This window comes from Haemaphysalis longicornis, unplaced genomic scaffold (genome assembly GCF_048455015.1).
Source record: "Haemaphysalis longicornis isolate Haplotype H1 unplaced genomic scaffold, Haemaphysalis longicornis Haplotype H1 scaffold_3, whole genome shotgun sequence".
NCBI classification, from domain to species: Eukaryota; Metazoa; Arthropoda; class Arachnida; order Ixodida; family Ixodidae; genus Haemaphysalis; species Haemaphysalis longicornis.
In genome coordinates, this window is record NW_027526335.1 from 15,626,626 (window position 1) to 15,652,654 (window position 26,029).

General features: G+C 47.0%; 1 protein-coding gene across 1 annotated transcript in view; it reads right to left on the minus strand.

The window, feature by feature from the left end:
• Nucleotides 1-26,029, minus strand: part of Msps (msps cytoskeleton-associated protein 5) — an 88,315-nt gene that overhangs the window by 2,582 nt on the left and 59,704 nt on the right. Inside the window, exons 23-30 of the mRNA XM_077702416.1 lie at nucleotides 21,987-22,163; nucleotides 21,554-21,747; nucleotides 21,394-21,475; nucleotides 15,371-15,559; nucleotides 15,148-15,291; nucleotides 11,099-11,185; nucleotides 4,991-5,192; nucleotides 1,192-1,355 (exon numbers count right to left, since the gene is read on the minus strand). Coding sequence (XP_077558542.1) covers nucleotides 1,192-1,355; nucleotides 4,991-5,192; nucleotides 11,099-11,185; nucleotides 15,148-15,291; nucleotides 15,371-15,559; nucleotides 21,394-21,475; nucleotides 21,554-21,747; nucleotides 21,987-22,163 — 1,239 coding nt within the window. The remainder of the gene's footprint in view (nucleotides 1-1,191; nucleotides 1,356-4,990; nucleotides 5,193-11,098; nucleotides 11,186-15,147; nucleotides 15,292-15,370; nucleotides 15,560-21,393; nucleotides 21,476-21,553; nucleotides 21,748-21,986; nucleotides 22,164-26,029) is intronic.

Below are 26,029 nucleotides of genomic sequence, written 5' to 3' on the forward strand. Positions count from 1 at the left end.
CACCCTTATTTTAAGCAACCAACTGGAAACACAAGGAAAGACGTTTATGTGACAGTTTTAGCACAGTGAAAGCAAGTGCAATTTATATTCGCTTCAGGATAGCTCCACCTTTGACCAATAGGTGGGTGCAGCAACGCACTCCACTTGAACAGGCATCAGAGATGCTGCGCTAAAACTCTTTTCCTCGCACTGCATTTTGCTGGCTCTCTGCCGAGAATTTGGAGCACAGCGTAACGTAAACCCACCCAGCTAGAACTTGATTACCATCATCATCCTTTTGCTTTTTCAACGTTTTCTACCTTCTTCGCTCCCTTGTTGTTCCTACACATAGTGCCATGCTACTCAACTAGCTGGTACTTGTGGAATCACCATGCTCAAATTTCCCCTGCAGTGCTCACCCCGTTTCTCAGAGACATGTATCCATGTCGCAGGCTGCAACCCATTTACGAGGTTCACATTTATTCAGCTACAAACGTCACACCATTGTAGCCCAGGCGTTCCACGTCTCTTTCATTTCGCCAGACACTGGTCCCAATCCCAACCGGCGCAACATTTACTCAATTTTAAATTAATTTGTTCTGCAGGCACTTCCATTAAAAATGTGATGTCATTTTGGGCATTTATGGACCCGGTTTTTTAATCCTTTGAGCAGTCGGCCATATGTTGTATGCCGTGCTTCAGCCATTTTCTGCTCTATTCAACGGCCATGTTTTGTGCGGCACGGCTGCCAGATTTTCGACCAAGACAGCTAACCAATGCTTTCCCATCAAAATGTCCAAATATGCATGCAGACGAAAAATCAAATCTGTAAAAGCCCCAAAATGTTCCCGACTCCTCCATATTTTTAAAAATATCCGGATCAGTGGGCAGCCCAGAAAATCAGCACTTAATTAAAAAATTTGTGTGACAGAACATGAGAACTGTGCCAACACTCATTGCTAACAAAGCTCTTGGGGGACAAGACTACTTTAAACTGTACTGCATGGGAACCAGATATGCTCCATGCCGTTGGCAGAGGGCTTTCCAGGACCCTTTTAAGCAGTGTCTCTGACACACGCACTAATTTGTTTACCTATGCGGTTGGACATACTGAATGTGTAAAAACAACAGAGGTATAGCAAGGGAGCGTGCAGTGGGCTGCCAACAAGGTCTCAATGTCCATAGGACTGTGAGGCAAGGACTTGTACTAACATCAGGGATGACCTGAGGTGCCACCCAGGTGAAGTCCTCCGTTTGGTGCGAATTTCTGATTCCTGCATGCTCTAGAACAGCCTTCAGGTGTGCTGCCCAGTCTTTCTCGCTCCAGTTGACGTAGTCTTTCGGAAGCCTGCAATCTCCTCTGCGTGCACTTGCGCCTGGAAAAACATGAACAGAAGCAGAGAACTGGAGACCCAAAACTATCTGAAAATTGGCATTTGCCCCCGGATACCTCTGGTCGGTTGTGCTTATGCCCGACAAGTAAGTAAAGGGTCGGCCTTGCTACAAGAAATTTGGAAAGCAAAGGTTGTTTACTACGTGTCTCCAGCAAGCTTTATGTCTCAATTGGCAACATTCCACACAGGGATAACCGCATTGCTTCCCTTCACGTGTGGCCAGAGTAAAGAATGAGGGGCCTGTACTAAATGGTGAATCTCGCCAAGACGCAACCTATGGCTCTTGACTGCACTGACCGGGCCCAGCTTACAATCGGCATTCCCCAAGAAATATTATTCAGCTATTTGCTTTTCCACAGATGCTAGTGACACTACGCAATATCATAATCACTGTATTGTCTCATTACACACAAATAAGATCTGTTAAAACAAATCTTGGTTACTTTTGGAGCACCCACATTTATAAAAGCTATCAATCAGCAGGCTGGAAAAAAAAAATTCCATGGCAGTTGACCTTTCTCCGAGAAAATCTCCTGGAGCAGGAATTGTGAAATTCAACCTTTTGACTGACCAAGCAAGCAAGCTGGCACCTGCACAACAGTGTGCGCATATGACGCATTCTTGGACAATCACTCGTGCATATTATGGTCGCGTTTCTAATGGCCAGCTGAAAAAACCATTTGCTCTATATGGTCTTGGCCAAATGCCCATATATCGCCCGTGGCCGATCACCCACCGAGCTATATGACAAAGCTAGGTATATATGCCCAAGGTAAATTTTATTTCTTTTCTTCTTTTTACAGCAAATGACCACAAAGATATTTTTGTTGCTTCTGGTTCCAGCCAGAGCAAATTTTACAGACTAGGATATCTTATATCCCTGTTACATGGGCATTTGCAAAGGCTGTTAATGCAAACAGCGGTTAAATGCCATAACGGCTGTGGGAACTGAACGGTGGTGGCTGCACTCGCATAGCATTTTCCCATGTTCAGTTCCGTTTGGATGATTTATCACATGACGCTTAAAATTTCACCTCACAAACTCCGAAAAATTTTTTTTCTCTAACTATTTTCTGCGCTGTATGTTGCACAGTGTATTTCTCTTACTCTTCGAAACAATTTTTTGTAACAGTGCTGAGGAAACTCAATAAGCTGATCCAATCCGATCCATAGTGTTGCAAATGGCTGAGTTTGTTGTGGTTTCGGGTCGACGTGGTGAAGCGTCTCATGTCACGATCCATCGCTTGTAGTAACCATAGCACCACTGTCCTGCCGCAAGTTAAAGGAGCCATGAAGAGAAAATGCAAGTTTGTTTTATTCGAAAGATTTCGTGTTTTATAGTGCCCCCAGCGCTTGTCCGGATACAAACGATGCTTTATACACTGAGAAATTAATCAATTGAAGTTCAAATTTCGATTTTCCCACTAAATCGTTCGTTTTTGTGGTCTGCAATGACATCACAGGAACCGATCGTTCTGCAGCCTAGAGTACCTTGATTCACGCGTCCGCCGTACAGGGTAGAGACGCGTATGCCGCCATTTTGGGTCGCTCGCTCGCCACCGAAGCAAGTCATTGTGTCAAAACCACATCAAAATTATCGCCGCAACGTGGTTTACTGGTGAAGTTTGAATCATATTACCTGTTTCGCGTTGCTAGGTATTGTGGGAAACGAAAAGAACAACGCGTTGAGCACGTTGACCCAATTGCAGCGGCACGGGACTGTTCAAAGGGTGTCTCCACCCTGCAGGGTGGTGTTGTCTTCGAGGAACCCAGCTCTGAACCTAGATGGCGCCACCATACCGTGGCAAGCCTCTGGGAGAAAATCGTTTCCTGAAACAGTGCTCACTCGACAAATGTGGTCACGTAAGACACCGTTGCTTGCTTCAATCGGCCAGTGTCGTCTAAGACAACTCCAAAGCCCTGCAGTGCTGTGCAGCTAAACCAAGCATAGTGCGCGCAGTACCAACAGCAGTACACATCAGTACTTCTATGTTTACATGTGCTTTCGTAACTTCCACTGTTCGTCCCACCAGTCTTATTGCCTTATAAAGAATGTGCCCTAAATTTAAGCGCAAATCGCTCGTTCGGCTAGCTAATTTGCTCTACTTAATTTGCGTCTGCTTGTGCCGCCCCCTGCCAATCGCCGAGCTGGCTCGTATGACATCATAGGTTCTGTGCGGGAAATGTGCTGGTGGGTCACATGGCCATTCCCTTTTTTCCTAATGATGTAGCTTATTTGAGCGAAGTCTACGTTAAAAGTGGTGTCAGTACGATTCTAACGAGGCAATCTTTTGAATGAACCAAACTTGTGTTTTCTCTTCATGGCTCCTTTAATGAGCAAATGCCTCAGGGATGGTAACCACATGAAGCATTTCTGCGGCAGCACGTTCGCCTGCAACGGGGACACGTTGCTGCGGGCTACCATCTTGCCTATCTGCCAACGGAATGAACAGAAACAGCGGCGGAATAGAAACCGGCGACCTCCATTGTTGCCAATCGCAGTTAGATTTCTAACAGCACTTACGCTGTAGTCTAGCTTCACCTAACGGCCCCTTTAAGGCTAACTGCCATTTTCCTTGACAGCCATTAAAGTGCCCATGTAAGAGGGGTATTATACATACAGCTTCCGAGTTCACAACAGCCAACAAAATGTGCCAAACCATATAATTTAATTAAAATAAACGCAAAAAGTTGCCCCATTGTGGTTAGACTGTCCCTTCCGAAACTGCAGGGCCTGCGGATGACCGAGTTCTGGCAAGCGTGTTTCATTTTTCCAATTTCTGTTAAAAGCATCCGCAAGCACTCATACACATGCACAGAAACCTGAAGATGGGTTAAATATTCCTACAGGAATTTTATGCAGAATAAAAATACATGCAAGGGCACAAAACTTTACACATTTCCAACCCACAAAGTTTCACATTGCTACTGCACCATTTGTAAAATTTTGCCATTAAAGGGTTCACGAAGACTAAATAAAAGTTTGTTTTATTCGAAAGGTTTGGTGTTTTATTATAGAACCCGAGTGCTTGCACTGCAGAAAAGGATACTTTATTCCCAGGGAAGAATGTAAGCCGAAATTTCAATGCTCCTGCTGCACCATAAGTTGCATGATGTTAGCAATTATGTATTATGGGCAGGTACCTAAAACGAAAGTTAGTATTGCGATTCAGGCGGCTGCTATCTGCAAAATGCAGCTCTGGTTACCTCTATTACTCTCTGCCCTCTCAGATGGCGCAGTGATAACGCTCAAGAACCGCTGTTAGCACTCTGCTTCTAAAGCAGATTGCCAAGTGCACGGCTCACCTGGTACTGCAGCAAATGTACTCAAAGTTAACTTGCATGAAACGATGTGTGCTTGCAATTTGTTCACGAAAGAAAGAAAAAATATTTCCAGCCACACTCCATGGCTTGAACCTAAGTGTCAGTCCAGGCAGGTTTTTTGTGGCAGCAGCAGCACCTTCCCTGCCCTGCATGGTCACTGAGCATTTTCCCTGCCTAAGCTCAAACGGCACTTCGACTGCTGCAGACAAATACACACACCGAGGTGGACTCTCAACCATCCTGTGGCCATGTGCAGCATAAGCAAAAGCAAGTGGGCGAACGGTTGTGCTTACTCGAGGAGTAGCTGCAGCGATTGGAGTCGCTCACGCGCAGGGGCAGAACGTGCGCTACATTGGAGCCCGGCTGGCGCTCCAGCTCGAGCAGCCGCGTCCTAATGGACTCGCGCAACCGGGGGCTGGCTCCCTCAAAGAGCTCATCGTCTGCCCTCAGCTCGGGGTGCTTCTTGCAGAGCCGCTGCAGCGCCTGAAACAGTTCCTGGAAAAGGAGGCCAAGTAAAGACAAGGGGCCGTCTCCAAAGGGGGGCATCGTCAACTGGGGACACCTCCCTGTGGCCCAGCCTTTCACAGTGGACCATGGCCCTCCACTGAAAGCAGCCTCAGCTGCCTCTTCGGCGAAGCTGCAAATCTTTCCCTGCATGCTTTCCTACAGTAGGCACTGTGCAAGTGGCGGGAGCCAGTGGTTTGGGTCCAACTACAGCACAAGCGACGATACGGGGGGCAGGAACAATTGCAGGCCATTGGTACGCCCACTCCCCTGTCCCATCTGTTGCTCCACAGTTGGGTACGACCTTTACTACATTGAGTGTTGCTAAAAGGGAACTGTAGGAGGCAGGCAAAAAATTTCACACTTCTTCGAAAGAAATATTACAACTGCGGCTATGCACAACTACAAGCAAACAAACAACCAAAAATACTGGGAGCCTATGCTGAAACAAGAACTCCCAGCTCTTTCACTGCTGCCACACACCTGCACTGGCAACAGCATCAGCGGCACAGACGTATCACAATTAACCCAAAATGTACAACACTAGTGTCCAATGCATGTGCAGCTAAAGAGAGGGAGTGGAGCCACTGACGTGTACAGGCACAGGCACTAGGTAGCAGTTTATCAACCCAGTGTCCAGCCACAAAGGAATGTGCAAGTGTTCTCTGCATGACGTTACCTTACAGCAAGGATGTAGAAGCACACACGAAGCACAAACTCCACTTGGATAAAAAGCAAGGGAGGGAACAGAGAAATGGGTGGAGCCACACTGAGAACGAAAACTTTGGCTTCTGCTGCAGTCAGAGCACAAAGCAGGGGCCACTTGCTCTGTGGACTGGACAGGGCAGTGAGGCAGCTGCGTTCACAGTCCACTGGAATGCAGAGAGTTCCACATGGCAGGATCCACTAAGCTGGGGAAGTCCACACCTTACATTTTCTTTTTATTATGCAACAGCCATAAAGAACAGCCCCATTATACCAGCCCGCCAAGCGGATCACACGCGAGTTTGCTTCACCAAGGCACTTTCGAGCACACTGGACCGTAAAACCGTACTGCTGGGTCGCTGCAGTGTCCTGTAAAAGCCGACTCTGGCAAACTGTATCAATTCACAAGCAGTAGACTTTTCATATTTAACTTAGTGGCTGTCACAAGTGCACCCCAAGCGACAAGCAGCACCTAGTGGTTTCGTTGGATGCCTAGTGACAGGGACACTTACACCTACATCAATTTTGCCTGCACTTTACCTGGAAGTGAAAGGCCTGGCAATCTAACAATTATGGTTTAAACTTTACATGTTTTTTTCACTATGCTCCAGCATGACAGAATGCCTTTCATTGCTGCCTTGACACAGCAGTGCAACGAAAAAGGCGCCAGCATTGTTATCCCTACTAAGGATGAAGTCCTGCCCCAGAACCATCCATATTTCAAACCGGCACCTATGTGGTGGCAAGAGTGAATTCCATGTTGCGAGGAAGCCTGCTGGTGAGTGATTAAAAAGTTAATAACAGATTTGCATGTTAGCCGTCTCACCACAACGTTGGTGAAGGTTATTTTGCAGTTACAGTGAAAGCTGGCTGAACAGAGTGTGGCACAAGTTGTATCTGTTTCAGTGGTCAGGGGTTTTGTTTCAAGGGACACTAGAGGGTGAATGAAATTGTTTTAAAAGGAAGATCGTGTTTTGTAGCTCTCTGAGCTTTTGTTCGACGAGCAACGATGCACTATTTCTCCCTCATTTCAGCATCTCTCTCTCTCTCTCTCTCAGCCGGCATTTCTCTCACCCGCTTCCCTTTCATTTTTTTTGCGACGTAGCCATCGCGTCACGAACTAGGCGCAATGCACCGCCAGCATCGGTGCGGTCTACAGCATAAACGTTGGCAGCGGTAGCTTCTACGTCTCCGAGCCTTGGCAGATTGCGGCACATTTATTTGGCCGAGAGGGCTGGCTTGGACGTTTATGATTTTTCCCCGAAGGAATGAGAAACGCTTTTGAATTCTCGAGCGGCCACTGTGCTCGTCTACTGCGGATTCCCAGACACCATCCAGCCGGCTGCCAGCGAAGCCTCTTTTGAAGCAAGCAGCGCCGCTTCAAATATCAACCGCGACGTACCAGGATCTTGGCTGACACTGTTCAGGAGTACGCCTTCATTTCGCCGGTCATCTGGCGATCACAGCCATCTCGTATTATCTTCTCTAGCATGGCGCCAATCCAGCGTGAAATAAACACTCTTCACAGCAGTCGTTGCTTGCGCTCTTCTCAGGTCGAACATACCAAGGGCAGAGTGACGCACCCTTTACGTCTGCTCGAGGCGAACGGGTGGATCAATCAGCTAACCACTCGTACCAAGTTCATTTGAGGAACAATTATGTTCAAACTGGGCGCGCCTTACCAATAGTAACATTTCAAATGAAGTGTTACTCCCCCTCCTCCTCCGCGCACGGAGAAAGGGAGATGGGAAGCTGGGGTGGCTCTCTCAACCACCTGCAGTGAATCTTGTTCCCTTTGCCGGTTGTAATGGAGAGACTTTAGCTGCTCCTTCCATGTACATTGCTTGCAGAAGCTAGGGGGGTGATCTCTCTAACTGCGCACCACTGCTTTTCGAAAACGAAACTCAATGCATGATGGCCGACTGAATGGCGAGGGACGTAGCCTGCCTCACAGTGCATTTTTTAGATACGATGAGCTCACGGAAAGCTTCGATTTACTCCTATTTCACATGCTCAACCACTTCGGCACGGTTTGTTTCAGGAAAAGATCTATAGATGCTTCTACGAGCTCTCGCTGTAACCCCTCTTGCGACGTCACAAACCTTAGTACGCAAATGCATACGGAGCGTCGTCCCATTTTTCAAGTTTCTGGCATTTTCTGCTTTATTAAACAACTGCTAGTTGCGAGAATGGTGTATTTAGATTCTCGGCACTGAAATCCACCAATACAGGCCACCTTGCTTTCACCCTTTAGTGTCTCTTTAAGCACAATAATGCCTGCCGAGCAGCTCTAATGCCCGCAGGATATTGTTTTTCAAGCAGCATCAAACCATTTCCATTAGGTGAGGGTCCACTGTAGTTTTAAAAAGAATACAAACTTTTAGGTTTTACGTATTTTTGCAAACTTAGCACAACATTCAGCATGTAAAAAAACCTGCAATTCTAAAATAACAAACTGCAAACTATTTTTTATTTCTCGGGCTTGCCAATATGCGAATGAAAACTAATAAGAATGAAAATTTACTCAACTCCAGGGCAATAGCAGCGAAACAATTAAAATAAAATCAAGCCAACTAAACATAGGAGTTGACCAATAAGTTACACAAACTGTGCTTTATACAAGCAAACAGCCTCATTGACAAGACATGAATTCACCACCACAGGAAAAAAAACGCTTCAAAGCATTCGAGCAGACAAAAAAAGTGCAGCTTTATAGCCAATGTCCGATGTTTTGGAGGCATGTCCATGGTGCTGACTAAGCTCGTTTGCTTCAAAAGGCAACCAGATGATGTCCTTCTTGGATGTAATCGACCTTTGGAACCTTGGCCGCACTTCTAACAACACACGTGTTCTACAGCAGACATCAAAAAGAACGCTAGTGGCAAAAGCAAAAGCTGCAGTAGCATTGTGGCAGTGTGCTCTGCAGTTCAAGCAGGTGCTGTTATTGCACAGTAAGCATTTAGTCACCAGGCTGGGGCTTCAATGTACAAGTTTATTAAGCACAAGTTTATTATGTACAAGTTTATTAAGAACACTATTACCGGATGAGCAACTAAAACCAAAACACTAACATGCATGAACAAAACAATCTGGCCCATAATACCTTAGAACATGCACACTAGAACGGTTACACACACACGTTTTTTTTAATGGCATGAGTAAAAAAAAAAAAAAACAGGTCACAACTAATCTGCTCAAACAAAAGAGTTAACATCTGCACCACACAGCACTGATACAAGCTTGTCAGAAAAAAAAAAAAAAAAAAAAGAACCTTTAAGACATGCACTACTCAGAAACACATTTTCATACTGGGAAGTATGTGCAGGTGACAAAGAATGAGAATAAATAGTGCAGCCATCAATGGTGACCGTATAGAACTACCCTTTTGCTGAATACATGGTAAAAAAAAAAAAAAAGCTTTGTTAGTAAAGGCAGAAGTAAATGCAAAAAAATTTGGCAGCCCTTGGCCTCCTCCAGGATAATATGGCCATGCAACGCTGGGAGGATTACAATGAGTGAGTGGGAAAATTTGCAATATTTTCAAGTCAGCCCAAGCATTTTTGTTACTCGGTCATTCGCTATCCCTCTGGCGCTCACACACACCCCCACTCGTGCCCATGCTCATGCACTCGCACCGCAGAAAAAGCAAACTTCCCACTTGCATGATGTCTCACAAGCATAAAGGCACTACCAGACCCACTGGCTTGTCCGTTTGCTTTTCCCCCCATTTTGGCATACAGCCACATGGGAGATAGGCCAAGAATTCACTGGCACAACCAAGTGGTGTGCATGCAGAAACCTCGCTTTCTGTAATGTTTTCAGCATTAAATAAAATGAGAAGAATGCCTCAAGTTAAATTATTTTCTATTTGGTGCTAATAATTCTTCCATTTGCATAATAACATGCTCAGCATACCGTTCATTAATTAAAAATAAGGTGTTTCGCATGGCCACCAACAGCCCGACAAGTCACTTGCCCAACTTTAGCCCTGCATTGCAAATGGTCTGCCAGTACATTTGCAAAACGTGCGTTGATTATTAAGGTCCAGCATCCAACCTGGGATAGTGCTTCTGTAAATGCACATTTGACAAGCTCCTAGTGTTACCCCTGAACATCAATGACAATGGCATGCAAGTGTAAATACCACACAGGCACAAACCAGCAATCACACATGGCAATACTTGCAGTGAAAATTACATCAGTAATTTTGTTTGGCAGGATTGCAACAGGTGATTGAGTGAGTGGCCATTATTCATGAAACATGAAATTGAGTACATATGTCGTTTATCCAACCACAGTTTTCCATGGTTACAACAAGAAGCTGCCCGTTTTGCAAAACTTGCTTTGTTCAGTACTAGATGAAACATAGCATAGCATTTGAAAGGGAAACATTCTTGAGCCAACTAAATGAAAGATGTGTTATGGTCATGCAATTCTTAGAACACATCCTGCAAAAATGCTAGAACACTGTATCACTATGATCCCTTGCACACAATGTATTTCTGCCCCTTCAAATCTGCAGAACAGCTTATTCTGTTTCCTCTGAAAACAGTGTCGGTTCCTGTGAATACACTGCTCAAGTCATGTGGTCATGGGTATGCTTCATTCATACTTACCGCAATTTCTATAAAATGCTGAAATAAAAATCAATATGGTTTGGTTCTGAAGGCTATTACAGAGACAAGACAAACATTTGAGATGGCCCAGCCATTTGCAAACCAACCCACGGCTAACGGTGCAATCACAACACCATGTCAGTGCCAGCAGCTTTCACGTCCCTGCTTGTAACGCAAAGAGTTGTCAATGAGCCCAATAAAAATACAGTGATAAAAGAAAATCATCAAAGACAATGTTTGAATTGTACAAGTCACACTTAAAATGCCTAAAAGAAAGGGGAAAGCAACGAACGAGTCTTGAAAGTTCCGCTGGTGCGCATAAGAAACATTTTTTCTTCTTTGCTGCTTACATGCCCTACAAAGACACGTCCATCACCAACAAGACGACAGCAGTGTTTAGAGTTCCTTGGTCGACTTGAAAAGGCTTCGAGGAAAAGAGGGAGAGTTGACCTTGCTATCACAGTAAACGTGCATTGCGCCAGCCCCTGAGGCACGGCTGCAGCCCAGCTAAGCTCACGCAACGCGGGCCCTTGCAATGGCCAGAGTTCAGACGGGCGTTAGGGCAGTCAGGCCTACCTCGTCAATGCAGTCTTCTTCGCTCATCTTCCGCACAATGCTCCTGATCTGTTGCTGCGCAGACTTGCGCTCAGATTCACCTTTGCCCTGCAGTGGGGAAAGGCAAAGGGAATGTGATGCTTAATCATGGGGTTTAACGCACCGGCGCAACGCAGGCAATGAGGCGCGCCGCAGTGGAGGGCTCCGGATGAATTTTTACCACCTGGGGATCTTTAAAGGGACCCTACAACACTCCTTGCGCAGTGCAAGTAAGCCTGCGCGACGTTCAGATTACACTTTCAGGAATACCCGAGCCAAATATTAGACGTGCATGTGAAGCGGAAAAACCAACCGCGCTCTCTTCAATTTTCCTCATTATGCACCCCTGGCATAGACTAAATGACGCCATTACAGCGTCATTTGGCAAGCATGCGTTCAATATTGATGAGGAAGAAACTCACTAAATGCACATAATGTACTCACAGGACCAAAAAAAAAAAGAGAGAGGCTTTCAGGTTGCTGCGTCGGCAGCCATGTCTGTTTTGATGTCCCGCACTGTGACAGTGGCAGCCACTTATTGGCCAAACTGTTGTCACCTCGCAGCAAACGCGGTCACACGCATTCTGTAATTTATGAAAACACTGCATTTTGCAGTCACTTTGCAAAGTGGCTGGCGCCAGTGTGGGGAGTTTTTATTACGTTTTTATTCATTATTTTTATTATGGCCGTAAGACCTACCGTAAAAATTCTGACCCATACCTTCCTTGCGTTTTCTGTGTTGAAAAAGTTTTCGCAAAGAATTTAACCCGCATAATGAATGCACCCCTAAATTTGCACCAAATTTTTTGAAAGAAAAGTGTGATCATTACGCGAGTAAATACGGTACTTTTGTTTATTTTACTTGGGAATAACCACTATAATTTAGTTTTGCATTAAACCAAAAACGTCACAACAAACAGCTTTATGCTGTTACGAAGCAAGGATGCAGCAGAAAAATGCATTTAAAGGACAAACAGTTAGGCCGCTGCTAACACAGGCACACAACCTCGTGCGCTTCTTTTACTGAAGCCCCGTGCTCTGCAGGGAGCTCTGTGGCTTCGCATTTACAAAATACCGTGGTATCAAGATACTGCAGCTAACTCAACACGAAGCAGGCCAAAAAGAAATTAAAGACACTCCACTCAATGCGAAAGCTGCCAGAAGTGCAGAGCAGTGATGCGCCCATCACGCTCTTCGCCGCCCTGTCTCATCTCCTCTCTCGATGTATGGAGCGCATGTTCGTTTCAATGCAATGCAATCCCTGGCACAATTCTTCACAACACTATCGTCCCTTCCCTTGCATGTTTACCTGCTGCTTTGCGAGTGCTTTGATTCTGGACAGCAGGGATAAGTGGTTGCTGCCACACCCGACACAAGTTCGAACCACTTCGTGGGCTGTGCATGGGCATGTCCAGCTGGTGCATGCGTGGAGCGCTTCTGCGTGCAGAAAACGCTGCACGCTTTCCAGCTTCCTTGATTTCTTGCTAATGCTTTGCGAAACCAAGGACTTAACTAGGCTATCGTCGTAGCCCACAGTGTTGATCAGGAAAACGAGTTTGGGAAACACTGAGCATTTCGGTGCCCTAAATTTTCTAAACTCCTTATAATAATGGATAAGGAACTTGGGCATTTGTTCGAGCCTGTCGCTTCGTGTATGAAGCACAGAGCACCCAACGACAAGGCCGGCCCAAACTACTCTTGATGGCAATGCAGTAGCCACAGGCGCTCAGGAAGGAAATCTCTAGTATTTCGGAGTTGTTTTAGAGAATCACTAAAAAACAGTAGCTGCAGCATTATGGATAAAAATTCACGCAGAGGCAACTGAAGACAAACGTCAATAAATGCATCCCTGGCCGTGTTCGAAGTATAGGTTACTTTCGGTCGCTGCCTCTCAGTTTCTCACACTTCTGGCAGTGCGGGAGTGAGCAGCGGGCGAAGCATACGGTCAACTTCATTGACGAATACCGCTCTCCCCAAGTATCACAAGGTACGAACTGCACTACCTTTTGCATACAATTTTTAAATTTCTAGCTCTATGCATATATAGCGTGGAGTGCCGTTGACAATATCGAATTGAAAAACTAAGCAATCGTAAGGCATTTTTATTATCATGTCAATGCCGAAATTGATAATTTTGTAATCCCAAACTCGGCTTTACGGACATGTGTAGAGCCACGGCAAAAGTTGCGCAAAGCGAGGTGACAGTTATCGCATCCAACCAGCCCACCTATTTCAATCCCCAAGGTGCACGTTCAATGCGATCATTATTTGAGTAATGTCGGTATGTTTAGCCACCTCCCTCTTGGCATTAAATTTCACTTCAGATAAATGAACCACTATTACTAGCATAAAATAACAGCCTGTCCCGCGATCGGACACTGCGCCTGCGCCGCTACTTCTGCAGCGTCGATCACCCCATTCCTGCTGCTCGCAAGCTTGCTGTGAAAGGCAGCAATAACTCAGCGGTTTATAACACCGCGACGAGTCCGAAATTTCCCTTCAAGCACGCACCAGCCTCACACTCAAGGCCAAAACACGGCGAATTCGCGAGCACCACGTTGTGTTTGATGAACTCCCGTCTTTCGAGTCCCGCAACTTCCCGCAACAGATGAAACGAGTAAATTTAAACCGAGCCACCCCAATAACTAAAACCAAGGTAGAAATCGGCGAAGAGCACACTGCCTGAACCACAAGCAATATTCTGCTTCGCCCGGCAGCCCCGTTGCAACATCTTCACCACACCAAGATGGCGCCGCCGAGTGATGTCGTTCCGGAGATACGGCCTTCCAAAAATTGCCGTTTTTCATCAACCTGCACAAGTTGTTTGACGCCTCAGTACAGGTAAGTATTTTTTCTACAGGACTTTGGAATGGTTTTCGATGGGAAAACTTTAAAAACGCACAGAATATATCATGTGCAACCCCACATAGTGACTTTCAAAAAAACTATCTCGAGGAAAATTTTATCAACGTATGGGTACGAGCTAGTTGGTATTCCATCTAAACACCGTAGAGCGCAGTAGGCAAGACAAAGGACGAATGGGACACGGACGAGCGCTCGTCCGTGTCCCATTCGTCCTTTGTCTTGCCTACTGTGCTCTACGGTGTTTAGATAAAAATTTTATGCAGGTTTTTGATTGATTTATCAAACCATTAATCTTTTACAAACAGCATCACCTTGGAGGTACTGGAAAATTATGCCATCAGTAAGCATTTTTCCCCACTGAAACTGATGGGAGCATTAAAATACTTGGCTCTCAGACTGTTTCAGAGCAGTTTGGCGTAATTTTTGTGATTTTCAAGCTTTTGGAGCAGCCTGGTGCAGAAAAACAAATTTGTATCAAATCTGCGCAATATGCGCAGCTGTCTCACCCCTGCACTGTGTATGCCTTGGCTAGCGATTGTTACTGTTCTAAGCAGTTCTGGTAGGCTTATCTGACGCATTTTACAGCCGACAACATGGCAGAAATGCGGTATGCCAATTACCGAGATATCAGGAATGCCCAGCCAACGATAACGTCGGGTGCCAAGCATTTTATTTCACAGAACCGAAATGGAAAGTTGGACATCGTCTAATCTTGGACATCGTCTAATCACGTAGCACCTTGTATGGACGTCACTGCTTTAGTTGGTGTGGCCGCTGCAGGCCGCGCGTGGCAGTTTTTCTTCTTTCGCGTTTTATAAAATAAATACTGCCTTACTGACCGGATAATTGATGAAAAGTACGTTTATTTGAGCCAGTCTACGCAGTGCAAGCAAAAACAGAAGCTTGACAAATTCACTTCAGTGCACCTATAATGCAGCAAGTCTGGACTGCAAGGGCAAAGAAAGTGGCACTGCAGTGAAACTGGCTTGTTCCTGCCGAGTGGTAGCAGTGGTGGTAGTAGTAGTAGCTCCTTCATTTTGCCCAAAAGCTGTGGCGATTGCACCACTGTGTTTCATGTGAAATCATCCCCCCCTTAAAACATATCCTCCTCCCCAGACAGCCCAGCTGCCCTCGTGCCCTCGCCCAGTTGTTCCTGCTGAGCTCACCTTGCTGCGAGGGTCGTCGGAGGAGTTGCTCTTGTTGGCAGCCGTGTCGGCACTCTTGCGGGCGTGCATCTTGAGCATCTTGGTGATGGTGTTCACGAGGGAGGACTCCTCTTGGCCGGGCACCATCTCCGCATACGTGAGCAGCTGCGCAGCGCAAACAAGGCCACTCATGGAGCTCGGGATGTGCACGGCGGCCGAGCGAGGCCGGCGGCAAGAAGCCCACCTTGGGGCCCTTCAGGGCGGCCAGCTTGTAGATGATGGTGCGCACGGTGCGCAGGGGCGTGTCCGAGGGCCGCCCCTCCCAGAAGGAGCCCCGGTAGGCGCGCAGGAACAGGTGCAGGTCCAGCAGCACCACGTCCAGGCTCAGCTCGTCGATGCAGCTCTCCAAGGAGGACATCATCTTCCACAGGCACTACGCATCAAACAGCCAGACAGGCAAAGGCGCTCCTTTAGCTTAGGCTTGGGGCTGCAGAGCCAAGGACGGCACAGGACACTGCACGTCCTGTGTCCTCCTTGTCTTTGTCCATTGTTAAAGCGCAAACAATCAGCACAAACTTGCCCATTTGACAGTTCTTCCTCAAGAGGGCACCATTTTTAAACCTCTCTTCTGATGTGCAATTTTGGTGCAGCTGTAGCACAGTAAAGACTGAAGGCACAAAGAAAAAATTCATGTCACCTTACCATCGCTTTTATCAAACGATCCAAAAAAACTCTTTCAAAATTGTGAACGAGGCAGACCACTCAACAGTATCTCCTTTTGACTCCCAATCTAACCAGACTGCTAAAAATGATTGTGCTGAAGCGCTGAACAACACATTTTGGAAGGCGTTTTCCTATGCTTCTAACCCCTCATTCCCCAGCTATGACACTGACTATGGATCCTATTGGTTTTGACTGACAGAACAGTAAGCAGTATTGACTGTCTAAAATTATCATCTCCAATTTGTCCAGACAACAATGCTAAAATTCTTAATTAAAACACGACGGCCTTTTCAGCCATTATATTAAAAATACCGTATTTACTCGCATAATCCTCGCACTTTTTTTTCGGAAAAGTCAATGCAAAGTTAGGGGTGCGGGAATTATGCGGGAAAAAAAAAAAGAAAAAATTCGGTGCACAGTGTTGCCAATTTGCCTTATGCCAATCTCGCTAAATGTAGCGGTCGTTTTTTGTCTAGGTAAGCTCAGTGTTGCCAACATCAGCTATTTCTTTTTATTTTATTATTTACAACGTAAACAGTCTCCCATCGATCAGCGATCATGAAATTGCCGCCTTTGCTTTCTGGCGCGCGCCCTATATCGTCGTCGTATGTGCATGCCCTGCTCCAGTAACGCACGTTGAAGTCGGTGACACCGAAGTGCCTGCCTGCGGCACGGTTGCCGTGTTCGATCGCGTACTCTTTCGCTTTCAATTTGAAAGCGGCATTGTAGCTGGCGTTCCTCCACATGGCGAAGCGGCACCAAGCACAAAACAATTAGATCAAAAAGTTTTCAAAACGGCAGCGAGCTATCCACCACTGACGCGAGTGACTCACTGACTGCTGCCGCTCAACGGCGGGACCACGACGGCGACACGACAGCGGGCTGCGCGAACACTGTCTAGTTGCGCGCACGCGAAACATATGCGAGACCGGCTCAAGGACAGTGTGAGTAGCGTGTTAGGGCGCCTGTTAGGGAGTAGCCATGCAGGTTGTTAGGACGCCTGGATGGCCTTGGATACACAGCGCTCTCCGCCGAACAGAGAGGCGCGGGGGAGGGTGTGCGTTGGAGAGCGCGTGCACCATGCGGGTTTCGCGAGCAGGCAACTTTCGCCGCTGCAAAGTTGGGGGTGCGAGGATTATGCAAGGAACCAAAAAAATTCAAGTTTTGGTGGCTCACATTAGGGGTGCGAGAATTACGCGAGTGCGAGGATTACGCGAGTAAATACGGTATGCAACAAATCACCCGAACTCTGAAATCTACCCTACTGGAAAAATCGGTAAAATGGTTCCACTCCATAAATACGGTTACCGGCATACAGCAGGTAATTACCGCCCAATTTCATTAGCGAGCATCTGCTGCAAGATCATGAAACATGTCATATTTTTATATGTAGCAAATTTTCTTGAATGATTTTTTACTCCTGTCCACCATAGCTTTAGAAAAAGCTTTCCCTGTGAAACACAACTATATTCGGTTACAACTCAAGAACGGCACCACCTCATGTAGTGTATCACTCCGCCAAAGCGCCAGACCCGTGACGTCAATGCTCGCGCGTTTTGAAAGGGGTTTGCTATGAATGCGTGATGTCTGCCTTGTCTCACGCAGTTTGTTTGTCGTCACTGGAGTCGTTTATAAGCATATTAAGTCCAAAAAATCACGGGAACGGCTCACGCCATGTTCAAAATATTCCCAGTAACGCTCTACTTGCGCCGCACGGAGAAACATCCGGCTACGGTGATAAGGCACAGCGGCAACTGCTGGTGCCGTTCTTAAGTTGTCACCGAGTATAGTAACATACATGAACGACATTCATTCTGTACTTGACCTGGCTTCTGAAGTTGATTGTATATTTTTAGATTTTTGCAAGGCATTCGACAAAGTGTCTCGCCAATTGCTTATGCACAAATTAAGTTGTCTTAACACTGACCATAATGTATTAATGCGGATTGAGTGTTTTTTGACTAATCCCTTTCGACATGTGCATGTTAGCGGCCATAACTCTTAAAAAGTTCATGTAACCTCTGGTGTACCCCAGGGTTCTGAGCTTGCCCCTCTTTTGTTCCTTATTTATATTAATGATTTGCCTGGAAACCTAACAGCCTCAATAAACCTTCTGCCAGTGATTGTGTCCTATACTGTGAAATATAAAGCACTAATGATCTTTCGTTGCTGCAAGAGATATCTTAACACGGTATCCAACTGGTGTTCACAGTGGAAGATCACCCTTAATTTGACTTGCGCTAATATCACTGCCAATGCTAGCCACATGCTCAGGTATATCAAACGAAACTTTTCAAAAACTTCCGTATCTATTCCACTTCTTTTGTATACAGTAGAATCTCGATGATGATAATCTCGTGGGACCGTGAAAAATATTCGTAGCATCCAAAATTCGTATGAACCAACACAGACCAAAAAATTGAGCCCTAAAAAATGTTTATTTCTTTTTTACTTCCACGCGAAGAAATCCGTGATGTTTCTTGCCCCCCTTTTTTTTTCCTAACCTCCATATCACTGAGCAGTTCTTTCTGGAGCATGTAAAACTTCGCACTCTCCTCACTCACGGTGCCAAAGCTCCCCACACGCTGCAACAGTTAAGGCGGGAACCACATGCTACGTTTTTGCACGCGATTTGTGCACATTGGCGTTGTGCGTGCGACTTTCACACTTGCGTCGACGATTTTGCGCCCGCGGTGGCTTCGGCCTCGGTCAGAAAAATGATGCGCAAAGCACCACAGTTTCGAAGCACTTGAGACAGCCAGCTGGCTCCACCCGAGATGTTTAGGCTTAACACCCCAGCAGATATTTCATGGGTGCTTTCACTAACGGTGCAGATGATGTTTTATAGTACCGTTTTCGCCCACATCATAGGATCCTTTACCGCATAAGCAACTTTGTGTGCGCCTTGAGCGACATTTAAAGAGTGGTTAGAAGCGGTTGCCCGAGTGCCCCGCACCACTTCGCGACCGAAGCCGCCGCTGGCCGCGCCGCGCACAGCGTGCGGGTGCTTTCGCGCCTATGGCATGCGCGGTGAATTTTTGCTAGCAGAAAACAACAGCCCGGCCGTTCCTGGAGGAAGAACGACAAAGAAGGGAGAGAGCCCGTACGTCGCCATCGTCTTCTCACTCGGCAGTCGGGCGCCTCTCCGGATCATTCGTATCATCCGCTGGGCTGCGCAGGTCCGTTCATAACAGTTAAAATTTTTCCCATTGGAAGCAATGCAATTTCGCCAGGACTTCTCTGAAATTCGTATCACCCAGAATTGTATCAGCAAGACTCCACTGCAAGTCACTAAATCCCACTAAACTCGAATACGTGCCCTTGAAGCTGTACAAAACCACGCAGCCTGTTTCATTCTTACAACTATGAGCGGTCATCCAGCGCAATGCTCGCGAGAAACTCGCTATCACTAACACCCCTTTTATTTAGCAGGAAGATTTTGCACATATGTGCCTTTTCTTCAAAATATACGAGCTTAACACTCCACTTAAAAATGCATTATTCATGCCACCAAGTTACAATTAATCCTGGATAGATCATTTGCGAAAAGTTGGCGATCCTAAATGTCATACTGCGTCTTCAATTTATTTATCCCTAAAACATCATTGGAGCAGGAACAAACTACAGTCTTCCCTGATGCTTGTCAGCAAAGTTGGCCAATTGAAGAAGCTACTTACCAACTACTACACGACGTGCTAAGTTTACACAACTTGTTTGCCTAGTGTTTTTGTTCCCAATATTGTGTATTTCATTAGGTTTGTGTTATGAATGCTTTCTTTGTTTGTACCAATGTGACAAATATATAATGTTAATTTTTATTTACTCAAATCCACGTGATGTGAATGTTGTCCACACTTGTTATGCCACAAGTGATTTGTACATCTCGGAAATAGGCGCGGAAAAGATGTTGACCACGAAAAGAAATACGCAGGATGACGCGCATCATCCTGCGTATTTTCTTTATTGGTCAACATATTTTCCGCACTTGTTTCCAAGATGAATCAACACCAACTTGCCCACTTTCCATCCTGTTAAACTCGACTTGTACGTTTGTGGAAATTTTTTTACCACGACTGCTTGCGTGTGTTTTGTATTTTCATTTACCTACCGTAAAATCTCGAGCAAGCGCCCCCCCTGTGGTAACAGATAATTTGAGGAATTTTTGAGGGGGGCCCTTGCTCGGTCGTCGACCGAAATTCAAAATGGCGGCGTATTATCCCGAGCAAGCGCCCCCTCCCCCCTCCCCCAATACCTATCCCGCGAAAGTTTTTACGGTAGCGGACCGGAACTCAATATGGACGTAAAACACTCGCTGAGAAAAAAAATAACTTTATTTCCACCTCTTGATGTATTGCGACGATGCTGCGAAGTGCCTGAGCTTCAGGTTGTCCGCGATTTTTCTGGACTCTTCAGCCAACAGCCTGTTGCTGACGGCACGACCGGCACTCCTCCCACTCTTGAAAAATTCAAAAAGAGCGTCGTCTAGTTCTTCACTGAATACAGGCGCACCGTTGCTTAGCTTCCGTTGTGATTTTCCTTTTCCGTAGCTGCGCTGTAGTACGGTTTCAAAGTTCTTGTCCCATTCGCGCACTCTCTTCCGGTCGATCCCGAAATGCCGCGCAGTCGCGTGCACGTTTCGGCCGGTTTGTCGATGCCATGGAGGAAAGAAAAGCTTTTTTTTCCTCCATGGTCGATGCCATTCTACAACCTCAACCTTTTTTTTCACTGTGTACGAATGCATCCTTCTCGCTTACGTCCCGCACACGTGGGACAGTCCACACGTTTTTCGATAATGGCAAATGGCGACTGACAGCAGCTATGCTGGCTCCGGCTGGCTCACGTTTCGGCCAGCTTCGGCTTCGGTCGTGTGCTGGCTACGCATGGGGAACGGATACTGCACGAGACATACGTAAGCCCAAACAGTTTATTTTTCCAAAAAATTGCATCATTCTATAATTTAACACGCAAATATTTAGCAAAAAAAGAAAAGAAAATACTAAACAACTAGGTAAGAGGTTTTGTGAAAATGAATGAAGCGCCGGAAAAGGTTAAAAAAAGGCAGGGGGCGCTTGCTCGGGATTTGGCGCAAATTTCAAATCACTCGAGAATGGAGGGGGGGGCGCTTGTCCGGGTAGGGGCGCTTGCTCGGGATTTTACGGTATGTAAACAAATTGTATTACTCCCATCAATAATTCCCTATGAGCCATAAGGGTATATATAAAAAAAAAAAAATAAATAAGCAAGCAAGCAAGCAAGCAAGCAAACAAGCAAATAAATAAAAAGCCCATTGGGCACAACACTGGCATAGTTTGGCACAGCACTTGCCTCGCAGCACCAACCGCTCTTTTTTCAAGAACAGCACTTTTAGGAGCCGAGATTCAGCCCAGCAAATTTTCAAATGCCAGCTCAGTCTTAATGAGACAACAATGTGCGTTGTGTTTGTAGTTGTTCCTTCAAGGTCACAATTTGAAGAGCGTGGGAGTGGATTCTGTTACGTTGCTCAGACCAAACCCCGACTGAGCGGCCGCCAGCAAGGGCCCTCACCTTGAGCACGAGCTCGATGTACTTCTCCGACGTCTGGCCGCCCATGTTGCCGAGGCAGTCGTGCAGGTGCTTGATGAGGGCCCTGCGCAGAGCAGACCGTGTGTTAGAGTGTGGCGCCCCTCCTCCCAGTCACATTAGACTGTCCCCCCCGTCTGCTCACCCGAGCACGCATGTGGGATTCCCGTGACGGATGATGTTCAGGGCAAGCACGTTGGTGGAGCGCTGCAGCTGGGGCCCGTTGCAGAGCTCCGCCAGCCGCTTGTCCAACAGCACCATCAGCAGCTGGGAGAGCAGCTCCCGCAGGATGTCCCGGGTCACTCGGCGGCCCAGGGTGGGCCGGTTCCCGTCAAACACCTGGGTCAAGGGGCACGCTCGCTCGTCACACCTCCAACGGTCACCGACAACGTCAGCGCACTGCCTACGTTGCACCGGTGTTGGGCACGGCTCCCTTTGTAAAGCCCCCCTCCGTAAAGGCCCTCCCATCACTTCAGAGCACCCACATTACTTCAGCCCCTTCCCACAACTGTGGCAGTGTGCTGCGCTGAGAGCCACCACCGGGGGCAGGTCGACTGGCACAATGGAAGAGCGCACACCTTGAGGAGCACATTGGTCAGCCGGCGGTACAGCTCGATGACTTCTGCCCGGGCCACGTGATCGTCGGCCAGATGCTTGGTGTGCAGCAGCCTGTACTGCACAGTGAGCATGTTGACCAGCTGGTCAGCAAGGCCCAGCAGCGTGGAGCCCCCGTCCGTGTCCAACAGCTCCTCCACCTGGGGCACCAAGGGCAAGCGACCGTGAGGAACACGCACGCTTGTACAGCTTCCTTTCACTTCTCATACTTTAGCCAACGACTATATAGCTGATTTGATTGATTGTAGGGTTCTAAGTGCTCACGCAATGCAGGCGATGAGGTGCACTGTAGTGGAGGGCTCCGGATTAATTTTGACCACCTGGGGTTCTTTAACGTGCGCCGAAATCTGGTACACCCAGGCGTTTTCGCTTTTCACCTCCATCAGAAAAGCGGCCGCCGCGGCTGGGAATCGAACCCGCATCCTCCTCAGGAGCTCAGCAACGCAACGCCGTAGCCACTGAGCCACCGCGGCGGGTAGCCAAGGACTATAAAGGTGTCCAACTAGACGTCTCCCTATGCTGTCTATTATTTGAAACCCACCCAAAATAAACGAAATACAGTGGAACCCCAATGATACATCCCTCAGTCTTACGACAACCCTCTTCTTACGACGGATCACCATGGTCCCAGCAAGCTCCCCATAGGAAGAAGGCATTCTTAAGCCTGATTATACAATGCTTGGGTGCACGCAGTCCGCTTCATATGACGGACCCTGGCGGGGATAAACCGGCATTTTTCCTGTCTTTTACACAGCTTCGCCGCCTCGTCCCAAACTTTATTTTTAAGCCCGTTTGATGTTGCTTGATGTGCAAAGGTTCGCAGGCAGTCCCGATTACTTGCTGAACAGATGCAGGCCGGGAGTTACCGTATTTATTCGAACCTAGGCCGGCCCCGAAAGTCCGAAGCCACGAAAAAAAAAAAAAAAAAAAAAAAAAAAAATTGCCTCGAATATAGGCCGAACAAAAAGGCGAGGTCAGCGTTCACAAAAAGAAAACACGTTTATTGAACATGAAGATGCAGTGCTGGAACTCAATCAGTTTCTCTTCAAAATCACCGGGCAACTTCTGGGCAATTGAGGTTTGACGACTGAGGCTAAAGCCGAAGTGCTTCATGAATTTCTGTAGCCAGCCCCTACTGGCTTTGAAGTGTGCCCGCGATAAGCCTCGTTCCCTTGAAAGCTCCCTTGCTTTCACGTGGAGCACTTCCGTCGTTACTGGAAGGGCAGCTGCTCGCTGCGTCCGAACGAAGTCAGCCAATGCCATCTTCATTTCGTGGTACGGCCTTCTCGTGGTCCTGTAAATGCCATCCTCGTTGCGGCGCACACAAATATCCTCTCCCGTTGCGTCTTCCAACGGCGGACTTTTTTTTTTTCATCCACGCCAAAGTCCCGCCCGGCTTGATCGTTCGACGACAACTCCGCGGCTAAAACAACTTTTCTTTTAAAAGCGGCAATATAATGGCACCGCTTGTTTGGTGCCATTGCGCTGTCAAAAACGTTACTAGAGTAACGTTGGTCAAAACCAAACGCCACACCGCACGCAGGCCACTATCCGCACAGTTCAAAATGGCGGCATCGCTTAAGTGGCTACTGGCTCGTCTAGTATTGGCTGCAATACTTTCCTCTGTGGGTGGCGCTAGCTGCGCGCCACTTCCCTCAATTTCACTTGGAAATTGGCGCGTGTTTCAAAATCCTCGAATCCAAGCCGACCCTGGAGTTTGATATATCAGTATTTCAAAAAAACTATCGGCTTAAATTCGAATAAATACGGTAACCTTCAATGGCCATATGCGGCAGCAGAATGCCAATGCACCAACTGCGAGAAGTCGAAGTCCAGGTGGCCAATGGACCGCGAGTTTGAAGCTCCCATGGAGCCAACAAAGAGAACACAACCCTTTCCCCATAGAACACCCGCTTTCCTCCCCCGCTCAATCAAAGTTCACAACGCTCTCTCTCCCACTCTCTCTGCTCTCTGCTTATCAGTGCTTTCAAGGCCACGTTGCTGCTTTGTTCCTTTTTTCCCGCCTTTTTACCACTGCCACTTTGTACTGTTGCTTGTATCACTTGGCCTTGGCAGTTTCACACTCTCGCCTTTTCGCCATGTCAATGTGCTCGGACGCTTTGGCCTTCCCAGCTTATCTCGCGCCTGCAAGCCACAGGGCTGTCGGGGTAGTGCCAGAGCTCTTCAATGTAGGCAGTTGCGAAACTCCACCTCAAAAAACGGCCCGCACCTGGATTCCCCCCAGCTTCGGATCATGCGTACGGTGGTGCCACCGCGGCCACTAGACAATTTAAGGGTAAACTTTACTTATAGGTGGATAACTTTTTTATTTTTGTACTTTCCAAAGTTATCCATTGCTTTCTTTCTTAACTGCAGTTTCTTGTCGCGATTGTTTCTGCGTCTGCACAACTGCCTCGACCGATTGGCGCTTGTGTGGGCACTCCGGCACAACATAGGTCCCTCCTAAAGTACTAAATTTGCAGTTGTCGCTCGGCCTACATCACACTATATGCCAAAACTAATCCAGTAGCTGATCAAGAAGTGGCTCTAAATAATCTTGTCAAGCTTGCATAAAGCCATCGCAGTGAATTTTTTATTTTTTTTGCCACCGGAAGACCACAGATGACGCGCAGCAGACGAAAATGCGCAGGTGACAACACATCTTGCTGACCACACGGTTGCATTTTTTTTTACTATTACAGTTAAACCTTGATATAATGAAGTCATACTTCGGGGGCAGAAATTTCATTGAATCAAGAATTTCGTAAAATCGAGGTTTCGATTTTACAGTTTATTTAACCAGTTATTAAGGTTTCAAAACCTTGGCCACCACCCAGAAACAACTGCTATGTAGTTACCTCTCCACTTAAAGCGAAATTTGTACTAAAACTGGCCACGAAAATTGTGTGAATTAAGAGTTTCAACACTTGGATATGGAATTCGGATAGCCGATGATATACTTGGTGACAACTTAAGAACGGCACCGGAAGTTGCCGCTGTGCCTTATCACCGTAGCCGGATGTTTCTCCGCGCGGTGCAAGTAGGGCGTTACTGGGAATATTTTGAACATGGTGTGAGCCGTTCCCGTGATTTTTTGGACTTAATATGCTTACAAACGACTGCAGTGACGACAAGCAAACTGCGTGAGACAAGGCAGACGATATCACGCATTCATAGCAAACCCCTTTCAAAACGCGCGCACTGACGTCACGGGTCCGGCGCTTTGGCGGAGTGATACACTACATGTGGCGGTGCCGTTCTTGAGTTGTAACCGGGTATAGTTCATGTGTCGTCATAAACCGGTGCTTTTTCCGCTACGCCTCATTAAATATGATAGCAGAACCTTTTTTTTTTTTTTTTCCCCATTTTGGTCACTACCAAACACCGCTGTTAGTAAATTGAACCCGCGTCCATGCCCCATGTAATTTCGAACCAGCACCTCGCCGGGGTGAAGTTCGCCTCTTTTCGTCCGTTCAGTAGTAGGCTTAGGCGCGGCGTTGATGGGTGTGGCGGGCCAATAGCGGAAGGGTGCTATGAAACTTTTGCAAGACTTTTTTCATGTACAAAGGCTTTGCAGTATGGGCGGGTGATGCAACCACAACACTTGAGAAAAAGCAATAATTGAGAGTTAAGCGGAGCGCACGCAGAGTGCTTCACTGTGTGGAGCAGCGATTACGTGCTTCCGCTAAAACGGGAAGCTTACATTAAATATCTTCCTGCCAAATTCGATTAAGCAATTACTTTAATGCCTACTGAGCCCTAAAGAAACAGATTTCTCCGCATCACAGCTGTCTAATGAACACGGGTGAAACGAAGATGACGTTCAAAGAGCTATTTATTGCCACCAGCACTCGACATTCAAGCCGTAGTGAAGAAGTCTGTAAGCAGTGCTTGGCGTTACTTGACCAGGGTGGGCTTTACGTGACACCCGTATGCTGACAGCGCTAACAAGGCTTGCTCTAACATTCGCGTGCGCCTGCGTGCCTCCGCAGAACGTCGATGGCAT